Source organism: Mus caroli, chromosome 1 (assembly GCF_900094665.2).
Source record: "Mus caroli chromosome 1, CAROLI_EIJ_v1.1, whole genome shotgun sequence".
NCBI lineage: Eukaryota > Metazoa > Chordata > Mammalia > Rodentia > Muridae > Mus > Mus caroli.
In genome coordinates, this window is record NC_034570.1 from 130076864 (window position 1) to 130091466 (window position 14603).

Genomic DNA, 14603 nt, shown 5'->3' on the forward strand with positions numbered 1-14603 from the left:
AGTTCCAATAAACAGAAGTACCCGAGCATCGTGTAAAAGGTAAGGGAACTGTGAGCACCTGTCAGGAGCGGCCGACTCCTAGGAGAGCTTTACAAAGACTGCAAGCAGCACCGTAGAGCTGGTGTAACCTGTTTTAAACCATGACCAACACAATCACACACGTAACCAACTGAAGTGGTGAAATCATGTCTCTTACCTAAAGAATGTGCAGCTGTGGTTTTGGAGCTGAAAAACCGACCAAGCCCAAGGTCTCCGAGTTTTACTACCCCAGTGGCTGTAATGAACACATTAGCTGGTTTTATATCTGTGAATAAATGAAGAGATCAGGTGAGAGATGCTATAAGTTTGGGAATCTGAAAGGAATACGAAATTTCCTCTTGTGGAAGGATTCAAAATGTCTATTAAATATGATGGTCTGAACTGAAAGTCACTCACTGTATTTTGAATTATTTTCATATATTTCAAATTTCTCAGTCCAATTAATATCACAAAGAATATGAATGAAAATTTAAGACACAAAATAAACATGTGTCCCCCTTTGTTTAATGGTTTTAAATAACATGCTGCTGAAAAAGGAATTGGTACATTTACACAAGTTATAAAATCATAGCTTAGCAATATCATGCACATTATATTCATTTCATGGCTTCAGAAATCATAATTCCCTAAATAAATTGCTTCAGAATCTGACACCCCCAAATAAGTGGGTCAGTCACTTAGTGACTTGAGTGCATTATCTCTGCCCAACAACTGGACTGACTGTGAAGAATCCCTGAAGGACTGAGGCTGGGATGCCACAGTCTGCTTGTCTGAAGGAGACACAACAAACACTCTTCCTTATGCACATGCACTATCTCCCACAGCTCCACTTTCTCTACCCATAGAACCAGCAAGGTATTGAGAGAAGTCGGGCAAAGCATAATTCGCATTATTTATTATAAAGCAGGGCTTCACTTTTAACGCTTACAGTCCTGATAAATTATAATTTAGACATAAATTATCAAAAATGGGTAATGCCGTGGACTGAATGGAAGCTATCTTAAATTGCTTGGTGGCGAATGTTACTTAAGATGCTGCTGCAGACTTCCCGTGCTTCTCTTACCTCTGTGCATGACTCTTCGAGAATGCATGTGGTCCAGTGCACTGCAGAGCTGAACGAAGTATTTCCAAACGGTTCTCTCAGGGATTAGCCTCTTTTGTTTCTTAAAGTGCTGTTTAAAATATTTAAAAAAAAAATTAGTGATTCTGAGAAATCAGATTTCTTAAAGTTGAATTCCAGCATTGAGAATCAGTAAGTCGGAAAAACATGGACTTTTATCCCCTCGTTATTATTTTTTAAAGTATAATTTTCTATACTAAGATGACTCCAGAAATTTCACTTGACAGAATGGCTTACATTTCCTCCTATTTGTTCTTAAGCTATGGAACACTTTACTCTGTAATGTCCAACCACTTTAAAAAAATATATCTATCTAAAATGACTTATGTCACATCTCAAGAAGGACTACGGTTTTAGGGAATGAAGAAATATTAAAGTAGACTCTCTAAAAGACCATTCTTACCGAGTATGTTACATTAGTTGATAAAGTGTGTGTCTAGCATGCCTGGGTTCCATCTACAGCACCACAAAACCAAGCATGGTGTTGCATGCCTGCAAGCTTAGCACTTGTGAGACAGAGGAAGCAGGTGAGTCAGAAGTGCAAGAGACCAGAAGGGCAAGCTTATCTTCAGCTAGGTAAGGAGTTTGTAGCCAGCCTAGCACATAAGACTTAGTCTTAAAAACCAAAAACAACAACAAAAATAGAAATAGCAAACAAACAAAAGCAGTCCTGCTTCAGGCAAATGTCTTCACTCTATTTAAAGGTCGAGCTGCATGGGTGACTTGAAACAGCATAATTTACTAAAACTTAAGTCATGGGATAAAAGTTTTCGTGAGTGTATTCACTGCACATAACAAAGCAAAGCTGTCTTTTGAATGGATGAAACTACGTTCTGGAGAGTGAGGTGGTCACAGGAAAGCTGAGCAAAGCACTGAGAGTATCAACAGGCTGTCGGAGAGAGTGGTCCAGAGACTGAAAGGGAAACTGCCAAACACAACCAGAAGCCCACAGCTACAGAAGCCCACAGCTACAGAGCAGCGTCGTCCATTTTCCTCTCTTAAGTTTAACAGGAGACTATGAAAGCAGCATACCAAGATCCAAGCTCTCAGCCCCACTGGATACTCTGTATATAAAAATCATTTTTAAAAACAACAGTGTAGTGGGTTTCTTACTGAATAGTACTTATAAATTACCAACATGAAGAAACGGTACCTTGAAACAGCTTTTTTTTTCTACAAAACTTTTGAAAAAAAAATCTTAACTTTATGAAGCATATGTCCTAACATGTCAAATTTTAAATCTGTTTTTTTTACTGTATTTGAAAACCACATTTGGAAAAGTTCAACCAATTAATTTTTTGGTATTGAATGCAAAAAAACTATATTTGAGAAAGTGAAAAGCCAGCCCTTCTGAGTCGCACCTGTGGCCAGCTGAGGGCTGGCTAAAATGGCAAAGCTACAGGGAAACTACTGGAGTCCTTTTCCATCAGCAACAACCAACACCCCCCTTCCCCTGTGCCCACTTGCTACAGGAAGAAAAAAAAAAGGTCTGTTTAAAAAAAGGTAAGAATACTAGTCTAATTTTTCCTACATAACACATGGCTGAAAATCAATTATTTTTTGCAATTTCATTAGCAAATAAGTCAGTAACCTCTCCTAAATGACCAGGTAATATGAAAGTAGACCACTGTCCTTCTAACTATGGAGAAATGCCCAGATTGGGTTTCAATAGGAAGGTTTTCTTTTATGGCACACTGTGTCAACATCAGTTTTCACTGGAAGGAGACAATACTGAAAATTCAGCTCTTTACACATAATTTTCCTTGAGACTTGGAATGCATCCAATAAAGCCTGTGCATGCACACCCCCCCCCCATGCCACATTAACACATCAGAGGGATGACTGATGCCAACAGCAAGATGGGTACCGGGTCTCTTCATTCAAAAGATGCACTGCATCATGTAGACATTAGAACATGGAAGAAAAATTTAATGCTTTAACAGACTCTAAACTCATCATAACCAATCAACTTAGCAGTTTATTATTTTAAATAACTTAAAAAACTAAGACTGTAATATAATTACCTCATTTCCCTGTTCCCTTTCCTCCCTCCAAACTTTCCCATGTACTCCACCCTTCCACCCCACCCCTGCCCCTTGAATTCTTTCAAATTCATGGCCTCTTTTCTTAATTATTGTAACTGTTGGTGTGTGTCTGTTTATTTTCAAGTCTCATTATTAAAAGACAAAACATAAAAGGGACACTGAAAAACGCTGGCCACAAAATGCACATTAGGGTGAAGAAGACCTGGCAGTATATATTCTTCTCAGATATTGTTTCCTATAACAAATTAAAAGGGAGGAAAGCAACCCGGCATGAGTGTCATGCTGACCTGACAAACCTTGGGAATCTCACTGAAGAAGAACATGAATTTGACTACCAGGCAATAAAGTCTGATTATTCGACTGGTGGTCCTCGGTTTCTAAACTGTCTACTTAAATGCTTGGGCTTGTCAAAGAGTCTTTAAAAGGAGGGCTTCTGCTGTTTGGGGAAGCAACAGCTACAATGTTGCAAACCTATCGGTTCTCACCGTGGCACTGTTGCCTGCCTCCTAAGAGAGGGTGGGGAACAAAACTACAGAACTTCCTGACTCACTTTTAATACTGCAAGGTTGACATCAGCAGTGCTCAACTTTCTCAGATTCACACACCTCTTTAAAATGGGAATTTTTATCCTCTAGCAGGATAGCATGGCTTTTCAAAACTCCTACTTTCTGAACGCTAGATCTCCCTGTAATAATACTTAATTCTGTATTATAAAACATGTAAGACAAAATTAAACATGCATAAGCAACGATTAACATAAGGAAAGTTTCTAAAAATTAATAACAAAGTATTTACATGAAAGGCTATGTGTTGTGGCACATTTACCAGGTTCATGCTATGAACAGAATGTCTTTAAACCCCAAATAAAATATGTAAAGGCCTGAGGACAAAGGTTGCCACTCAGGTTTAATAGATCACTTGGATATAATTTTTGGATGGGTTTAGTGTCTTTATAAAGCACACTCACCTTGAAGTACTGTATGTATATTCTAACACCATTAACAATATTCATTTTAATTCAATAAAAAACTACATGTAACACAGAGCTAATTAAGTTATAAACTTAAACACAAACATGAGATTACACTATTGCTGAAGTGACTTACTGCTATGAAAGACAGGCTTATACAAGCAGCCCCCATTCAGTATTTAAGAAAAAAATATCTTAATAGACACCTTAAAGTTTCCTGCAGATTGAATGTTTAACACTAAACCCATGTATAAATGGGCTCTGGCTAGCTCAGTACTATTCTTGGAACTCAGAGAAACCTTGGCTCTGCTTTCTAGACCCTGGAGCCCCGGGTGCACGGCTCATGTCTCAGTGTGTGTCTTTAGCATCCTCAAGAAATTCCTGAAAAAGCTTCACTGAAACTACCCAGCATACATTCCTAACAGAGAAGGGAAAAATGATCCTGACTTGAAACAGGTATGAATACCCATGGCATATAAAAATAATTAAGCCTGTAGTTATACATGCTAATCTTTGTAAAGAAAAAAACTTTGCAAGTAAACATCTGGTATTCTCGGAGGCAGTGTCACAGACAGACAGGTAGCCATGCAGAATCTGTATCAGCTACTCGGTTTAAGGACCCTTCCCTGTTACCTCAAAGTGTCTCAATTGTTTTCTTGTCAAGGAGCCCCAAAATTATATAGCTTCTTACTGGAACTTATATAAAGCAACTTTTAAAAATGTACTCACTCCAGTGGTTACATAGTAAAAACAACATCAAGAAGTGACGCTAGATAGAAGGAAGCATTTCCTACTTGGAATGTTTAAATGTGTCTCGAACAATGCACACCTGCCTCAAGAACAGAACTGATTATGAGGTTTGCCAACAATGATGGTCAGTTTCCCTACTACACTAGACAGAATTTGGGTATGATCTAACAAAGTGCCCTCCATCTCTAAGTACTATCTGTGGCTCAAGAATTTCAGAAACAAATAACACATAAATGTCTGTTTGGCACATTTTCACACTTTAAAACAGATAAGTTTACAGGTCTGTCATATCCTTCAAATCTTTGGTTAGTAATAATGCAGAAAACAGGCTGGTAGATCCTTACAGGGTCACTTAATATATACGTGGTCACGTGTGAGGTGTCGGCAGGTAGAGTCCTCTGCCAGCAACTTGTAATTAGGTCAAACATCAGCAGAGATGTTATATATCTGGACACCTTTTAAATTACAATGTATCTGTTTTTATAAAACAGCATTTTGCAGTTATTATTGCAAAAGAATTAAAGGCAGAGATGTGCCTTTCTGTAGAAAAGACAAATTGTTTCTGAAACTCTAACTGGCTACTGAGTGAAACTTTTATTGGTTTTTCTAAGGAGACATTTTCTGCTGAAATGTTATATAATAAATAATTCTTATATAATAAGGAACTGCTAGACTCAGATGTGCAACCACTGGCTATTTACAGGTGTGTGAGAATTTCATGGGTAAACAGCTATCAGTTGGCATTTCAGTCTTACACTAATTCGCAGCGTGTGAAGACTTTTACTCTTGGTGGTCAGGAAAAGGCTCAGATACTCATTGATTTCTAAGGTGGAAAGCGCAGTGGGCCTGGCCAGTGGGAGGCCACTGACCACACACACTGGCATCTCAGATCTTACTCATTTTGGTAAAATATTTTCCAACCAAGTCACACTGTTCTATCATCTATAATCTGTCTTCTAAACACAGGTATATCAGCACTAGGAAAATTTATTCAGAATATTTTTTTTAAAAATCAGTAAAAAAAAAAAAATGTAAAAACACAAGGAAAGATTCCTGCATTGCAGATAAGCAACTCTTTGGAGAACTATCTGTTACTACGGTAGTTGGAAATGCTTCTAAGCAACTCAGAGGTTTTCCATACTGCATAGAGTATTCTAGGTAAAGTCAGATTTATAAAAAGCGGAAGGTGGGCAGGGTGGCACACACCTATGATGCCAGGAGCTAGGAAGCAGAGCCAGAAGAATCAGGAATTTAAGGTCACATCCCAGTCACATAGCAAAGGCACAGGAAACCTTATCTTTAGAAAGGTAAATTATATAATGCATAATTTTTTTAAAAAAGTAAAGCAAAAGTTAATCTCCAAGATGACATAAATGATCACAAAAATTAACAAAACACTCTTTAATATTAGATCAGGCAACAGTGAGATACAAAGATTTTAATTTCTATGTGGATAAAGAAAACACACAAGAGCCGTAAGACAGCAAGTCATCAAAAACCTAAACAAAAGAATTTAAGAAGTTTAAAACAGAAGTTTAGAACAGCTCTTCCAGGGTTCCTGCTGGGATGTGCTAGGTGGTCTGCAAAGGTGGCTCTCACCCAGTGCTATCAATTCCTCAACGCTAGGAACCATAAACTTGGAAAGTCAGCTTCTCCATTTCCTACGCACACAGAGCTCAGAATTTACACACAACTTCTAGTCACTTCACGGACGGACAGTACCACGGTCTTTATGACATGTCATTTTCAAGGTAAGGAAAGCCTTACGCTCTGTACCATTCTGCTCTCAAACTACACAATTATAAGAAAATTCAAAGGTTAATTCACATGTAACGCTGCCCTGTAAAAATCCTGACCAGAATACTGTATCCAATAAGCTAATGTATATGATATACGCACAGGCATATACAATTACTGCAAGACTATATTTGGGATCACTGGCAAAGTTTGGTTGCCCGATAGAGGCAGCAGGCTGAAATAAGAAGTGTGGATGTCCTGATACGTAATAAATCAGCGCTATCAAAGAGAGATGACGCTACTGGCAAGACTTTATCTTTTTAGGTGCACAGAGGTCAAGAGTGTAAAAGACATTTCAAAATGACCTTATTTCCAATACAACCTTTACATGGGATAGGTAAAAGTGTGTCTTGATATAAAACAATAACCCAACCAAGGATGTAAACAGTTTTCTAACTTTTATTCTTCAAAGATAACAATCACCTTAAAACATGGCTGATACTCTAGCTGCTAATTTATCAGTTTGTGAGAAATTGAATTATACGATATATTTCATTCCTGCAAATCCCCAACACAATGTAATATACTTCCTCTTCCTTTGAATATGAGTTGAACAAATGAATGTTATAACATTTACCCCTAAACTGGCTGCAGTGGTCCCTGTAATTCAAAATCTATGAGGTGGAGACAGGTAATGAGTTCAAGGTAACCTTGGGCTACACAGTACAATGCTGTGGCCACCGGTAAATTATCTATGCTGTAGTGGACGGGCCCACACCATCTGCACAAGGTCAACACTAATTGGAATTGGGGCTCTGAATACAAATACTAGTAAAAGAGACCAGGAAGTTGGGAAGATGGTTTGGAGGGTCCTGGGGGAGTTGGGAGGGTGTATCAAGAGATGGACTAGCTAAAACTATATTGTATACATGTGTGACCTCTTCAAATAAATAAACATATCTCAACCAGTTTTAAATGAATGCACAAAAGAAAGAAAAGGAATATTGTTCCCAGATTATATGTTATCATATGACAGAATTACTGAGTGCAGATGTAATTAAGCTTCCAAACTGGTTGACTTTGAGTTAAGCCAGAGGGACATAGTCTGCTGAGCCCTTACAAGAAGTCAAAGAGATTCACAACCAGAAAGATTTTTCTCCTGGCCTAGCCTTTGAAAAGGCCATGTGGCAGGATAATGCAGGGACCTATCCAACTGAGTATGGCTGCCGGTCAACTGCAGTGACTTTAATCATATGGCTATAAGGAAGAAAATTTCCTCACAGGGAGTGAACAGGACACACACATACAAAAGGAAAGACACAGAAATGGAAACAACAGAAATACCAAGTGAATGATCCAAGAAGACAATCTTTGTCTAAATGCATTTGAAATATGTAAAGAGCCTTAACTAATTAATTGGAATAATGATATCTCTTAGAAAGAGAAAATTTATTTTAATTACATGTTTTGCATACTTTGCTGAAAATATTTTATTAAAATAGTATGCATCTCATTCTTAATTATAGTATTGTAGGAAGACATTTGTTAGCAGACAGACTTCTGAGCTTCCCCTAAAGAGATTAATTATATAAGGTTATGTTTTGTTGTACTGATAGGCTAACAAAATACAGGTTTAAAACATATAAATATACACTTATATTTTTCTATTTGCATCAAACTGACTTTCAAATATGCATTATAAATTATTACTTATACTTAGAACAGTTCAATGAAGTATATTTTGCAAAAGTAGCTATGAGAATTTCAAACGTACTGTAAGGATATCATTGACAAGCAGACACAAACAAAACTCTGTGCAGATATTTAGCATAGTCTTGTTCCCTTAGATCTGCATCTTAATGACTGTATTTTCTGAGATTTCAACACTGAAATAAGCACACATGGCTCACAATGGAGCACACTAGAATTCCTTTCCATGTAAAACAGGCTTACCTGAACTCAAACTCTTTTCTAAAACTATTTTATTTTAGGATTGTGAATACTGTTAATGAAGAAATCTATGATGAAAAAGAAAAAACAAAAAACCTCCAGTCTTCCTTTTATCCTCAAACTCATCTGGGAAGTATTTCATCTGACCACAGCCTCAGGTAGTCCTCTGTCACTAATTAGAGAAAGACTGAATATTTCAACTATAAATTGCTTAATTATATTTGTCAGTCTGCTCTAAACCAATTAATTATTTACTTGTAAGAATCTTTGATGCAACGCTATCCAGAGGTTCATCTCTGGAATAAAGACCAGGAGCTATACGTCCGTTTCTAACCCAATTAGGCTGAAGACTTGAGAGAGTGAAACGCACGCTGTGGAGCCATGTGGTGATTTACAGCATTACTCACACAATGCGAGCCTTCACTGCTTCCCTTTATGAAACGTTAGGCCACTACCATGTGCTTTCACAAAAGAAACTCCTGTGCCAGTATCCTTGTACAATACTTATGAAATCAGGGTGTTTAGAAAACATCTTCGGAATTTTAGGGTCTCCACCCATACCCACTTCTGCACTGCTACATCAGAAGGTTTTCCTCTCACTCAGTAATGAAGCAATCCTGGATGAGACCCAGGTATAGATAGAGTCCTAGGAAACTGCTATGCATGTCAAGTACTGGCCCTGGGAACAGAGAACTGTAGCCAAGGTAATAGAACCCACTGTTGTGTGCAATGTGGAGTTCCTGCTATCACCCAGGTACCAATCTAACAGAGAACAGGCTGGTGAAGAAAGAATTCAGTCTCTGCTCAAGAGAGCATTAAGTCTCAGGCAATAGCAATAAAGGAATCACAGTGGGACTGTATTACTGCATGCTGGGGAAGGACTGCACCCCATGAAATTAAATGTGTTATGTCCGAAGACGTTTCACAAAAAAGCACCTTTGAGGTCAAAGGAAAAGGCTTGAGGAAGTGGTGTGTCAGTGAAGAGCTCAAGGATAGACAGAAACTTGACCGGGAATGAAGAAGGGCATCCAGGGCAGAAGAAAATGAACACACGAAAGAGACCAAGGACAAAACACTAAGGGACAGTCAAGGAACGGACGGTCCTTGTGCAGAGCATTCAGGAAAAGCAGATTCTACCCCAGACATTTACTAAGTGACCACCCTAGGTCAGGCACCGCTCTAGGATGTGGACGTTGACCATGCGGACTGAGATTCCTCCCCTGGGAAGCTCATCTCCCTAACCACACAGGCTACCAAACATTCATCCTCAATAAGAAATCCTTGAAGGATCTGATTGAAAGCAGAGTGTTTTCTTATTCTTCCCTGCCACCTAAAGACTGATTAAGAAATATAGATATACAGAGTAGATCCTGGGGGATGGGGGGTGTGGGGGGAATTAGAAAGCTCTGACTCTGTGAAAGAGAGATGCCTCATTTCAAACTCGGGAAAGAAAAGGGGCAATGGACCTAAACAGGGAGAGCAGTCTGAAAAAACACACAGAATTTTAAAAGAGGTTAAAACTCTGTGACAAACTGAAATAGGTCAGGGAGAATCAAGTGTCAGAGACGAGAAGAGCTCTGGTCTCCAGTATGCTCTCATGCTGAGTGTCTGCTTACAAGCACAGGGACAGTCTACAGAAGATCATGAATCCGTTTACAGGCACAAGAGAATAACCAATGACATGATCCACCGTGGGTAAAAGCCAAACGCCAGTCATAAAAGTGCAGGAGTATAGGCTGCCTGAGTAACAGGTACAATCTCAGCACTAGAGAGGAAGCAAGGAGATGAAGAGTTCAAGATCAGACTCTGCTACATAGTGAGACTGAGGCCAGCCGGGCTACATGAGACCTTACCTCAACCACCCAACCAACAGGCAACACCAGCACCAAAGGCAAGGGTAAGGGGCTGGCTCAGCAAACAAGAGCTTAGCAGTCAAACAAAACCATTTAGCGCTCTGAGAGCCAAGGAGTACTCCGAAAGGCAACAGGAAAGCAGTTCCTGAGCTATCGAGAACGAGAACTGGAGACAGTGGCTGCCTGCAAAAGGAGGCAGAGGCGAGGACAGTAAAAGCTGATCACTGTGGCCCTCTCCGGGCATGCCAAGTGACCAGTGGCATCCCCCCTCCTAACTCCTACCTTTTGCCCCTCTTTGCTTTTCTACACTGTATTTACTAAACACCATCTGGCAAAACATAGACTTGACTTATTTTCTTTGTCTTCCCCCTACCCCCAAAAACAAATTTCTTGAAAGAGTGAATGAAATAAGGAATATGTGTATCTGTCTGCATATATAGACATGTCAACAGATACTGAAACAAAAATATTTGAATGGTAATGAATGAAACCCAGAAGATGCACAATGGTTCTAGCTTAACTGGAAATGAGAAGACCTAAGCTGAGAAAGCAATGAAACGATAAAGACCAAGGTGGAGGGACGGGTACCAATTCCTCTTCTGGAAGAGTACGTTAGCAGGAGAGCAGAAGGAAAGAAATCACGATGCCAGACACAGGTCGTCATGGCAGACCAGTGGGAATGTGAAGTGTAATCACTTATGCATGAGAACTCTAGACACTCAGAAACGGGAAGGTAGTCTTTGGATGACGAAAGGCTGGGTTAGGTAGAGTACCACTCAGTGTGTGTGTGTGTGTGTGTGTGTGTGTGTGTGTGTGTTATGAGTAAACTCTCATAATAACATTATGAGACAGGTGTTATAAAACAATTTACAGATGTGTGGCTGAATCACTGAAGAGAAAGTGAGTCAGGGCCAAACAGCGCCCTACCTAGAAGTATTTTATTGCTATAGAAGTGTTCCAATCTCCCATCGGCTGTCCTGATGAAAACCATGTCTCTTATATATAACAACAGAAGTCACATAATTTTCTATGAGTATTGGTTGAAAACTGTCTTTTGTGGTACATACTGAGTTCTAAGAAGGTGTAAGCCATCCCTGGCATGTGCTAATGACCAAGAAAAATGGATGTGGTTTTTTTACTTCAGGAAAAAAAAAAGCTATAAAATGGCATAAACTATTCAGGAGAGTGAGGTGGCAGTCTTTATGATTAAAATGTGTATATCCTGTTTCTCGGCAGTATCACATAAATGTACACAAGACAAAGGGAAATAGACAGGTGTGGAGTTGTAACATGCTATACCACGCTTCATACTCGAGCTTTCTCTTCTTCTCTAAGAAAGTAATAGGAATTAAATTGTGAGTTGCCTATAAACGTGTATATAGATGTTGTCATACATGCATCTTTGTACTAAATCTGTGTCCAAACACAAAACGGGGGAGGTGTGTTTGGACACAGAGTTGGCGATTACCTCTGGAAAATATTAATGACTGCAAACTAGAGAAAACAAATCCAAGACAGGTGGGCCTTTTGTATTTAAGACAGGAGATAATCACAAAACAAAGCATGGGGGGTGGGATGGGAAAACATAACTATGTGCCCTATTGAACTTCATTGATTCATAATAAAATTCTGCTTGAAAAAAGACACCTTCAAGTCAGATCACCCAAAGAGATTCATTCCCCTAAAAACAACATAGCAATTTGGTCAAGTCTCAAATTATATACTGGAAAACAAAACAAAACAATAAAACAGCACCACACACACACACACACACACACACACACACACACACACAATATACCCAGGATCCAAAGTGATCCACCAGGAAATGACTTTAATTATTCAAGATTTGTTACAGCTCTTATGCCAAAGATGATTGACACTATGCATTTCATGTTTTAGATCTAAAGATCTAAAAGGTCCCAGGAACCCTGACCCAGAAGGTCTTATACCTAGACTAGATAAACACTTCCAGAACCTACAAGAACGCAAACATCAGCCAAAGCCTACACTCTTAACACACACAACAGAGGAGGGACTAGGATTTTACCGAAGTACAACAAGTTGCCAAGCTCCAAACTTACAAGGAACTGATTGATCTCTAAACAGTCAGCTACATCATCCACACTAGGTGGTCCACTAGAAGTAGACAGAGAACACATCCTGATTTCTTCTTAAAGCTATGACTATAAAGTTTTATTGCCCTTTAACTTGCAAAGAAATCCTTTGGCAGTTGGCAGTGTAAGTAAGTGGTGAAAAGTCCCTGAAACAGAAAATCAGATAACCAGTTGGAAGTGATTCACGTCTACTATAGTGCTGCGCCAGCTCCCATAACATAATGACATTACCTTAACTTTTATTTCCCTGAGCTGGGAACTGAATTTTACTTCAGTTTATACGGTGCTGTTATAACTAGAAAACTCTGGCCAACTGGGCTCATCTTACAGGTAAGGGAGCTGTAAGCGTCTGAGTGATACAAGTTATAGAGGCTGACACTGAAGCCCCTCTCAGGAGCCGAGTTCTTAACTACCGAGCATCTTGGCTGAAAAAACAGTAATGAACAACTGTGAGCTGAGAAGCCCTTTGGTTGAGTAGATGGTCAAGTACTTGCACCTGATATTCAAAGAATCTTTAAGAGTGCCATTAAAGGAAATCACATAAACAATTGTACCCAATAGACCTTCCAAAAAATACCAGGTCTGCTATTTAGCAGCAATGGTGCTGAGGCTCCTGAAGTGTTATTACGCTTACTTCCCAAGATCCTCCTGAGGATTAAAGGAACATGTCTGGAACTCTCTTTCCAACAACTAGCAGCAGACTATTAGTGCTTTACCAGAATCTACTTGCCCAAAGAAAGATTCAATGTACAAGCTGAGAATACCCAGACCACTCACAAAATCAGAAGTTGAAACACAACCTGCTGGGGAAACCACAACCTCAAGTGCATTTATATCCTTGCTGTGTGAGAAGCCTCCACCAGGGCACCCCCATCCCTAACTCCTGACCTCTTTCCCTCTATGAAGCTGTTATTCCTCTTCAAGCCTTAAGTCTCTGTCAAAATAGGTGACAGTGGGCGATTCCTTGGCTACAGAAGGCTCTAACTACCTTTGTTTCTCTCCTTTGCTTGGTTTGGTTTTTATTCCAGACTGACCAGTTTGTCTTCCTCAGTAACAGAGGCTTTGCTGGGCACAGACAGTGGACTACAGACTATATATTGGAGCCTGTCTTGTAAATATGCCCATGAGACCACATTCTAGTCAAGGGACTGAGACTGAATGTGAAACACGATTCTAAAATCTGGATAAGTAGTTTTAATCACTACAATATCCCTGTGAATTACAGTATGGAGAAAGTGGTACCGAGAGGTAATATGTGCAAGGATAAGCAGGTTTTAGCTTATTCTCATTCCGTGGTTTCTATTACTGCAAATGAACATAAGCCCAACTAATGTGCTTCTAAGAAGGACCGCTAAGTAGCTTTTCAGTCAGAGATTCCAATTTTTCTCTGATGTGTCCTCTCAGAAAGACTCAGGCTGCTCTTGGGCTTCTTTCCTTTCTGTGTGTAGCAATGGATGTGCACATGTGTGTGCATATACACTTGGAATACATGTTTGTGCAGATACTTGCGCATGATTGTGCACGTATGTGTAGAAGCCAGAGGCTAATGCCTTCCTCAATCATTCTCTTTCTTATTTTTTGGGACAGTCTCTCACCAAACCGAGAGTTCACCTGTTCAGGTCTCTGGCTAGTCAGTGAGTTCCAGGAACCACTCTGTCTCCATCTTCAACTGTGGTCAACGTTTTACATGGGTTTGGGAGACACAATCTCAGCTCCTCATCCCTGCATGGCAAGAACTTTCAGCAACTCTGCCATGTCTCTAGCCTTGGATTTCTTTCCACCCTCCTTCCCCTGAGGTCCAAAGACAAAGGACCAAGGATACTCAGAGTAAAAAGCTAAAAACCTCTAACTTCAAGTTAAACTTCAAAACAAGTCTTCAAGCCCACTTCCAAGGTGACTTGGGTGCATTTAGAAATGTAAACTAAGCCAGCCAGTGGTGGCGCACGCCTTTAATCCCAGCACTTGGCCAGCAGAGGCAGGCGGATCTCTGAGTTCCAGGCCAGCCAGGGATATACAGAGAAA

General features: G+C 39.7%; 1 protein-coding gene across 1 annotated transcript in view; it reads right to left on the bottom strand.

The window, feature by feature from the left end:
• Positions 1–14603, bottom strand: part of Nek7 (NIMA related kinase 7) — a 129585-nt gene that overhangs the window by 31156 nt on the left and 83826 nt on the right. Inside the window, exons 5-6 of the mRNA XM_029475601.1 lie at positions 1103–1211; positions 197–304 (exon numbers count right to left, since the gene is read on the bottom strand). Of these exons, the coding sequence (XP_029331461.1) occupies positions 197–304; positions 1103–1211 (217 nt within the window). The remainder of the gene's footprint in view (positions 1–196; positions 305–1102; positions 1212–14603) is intronic.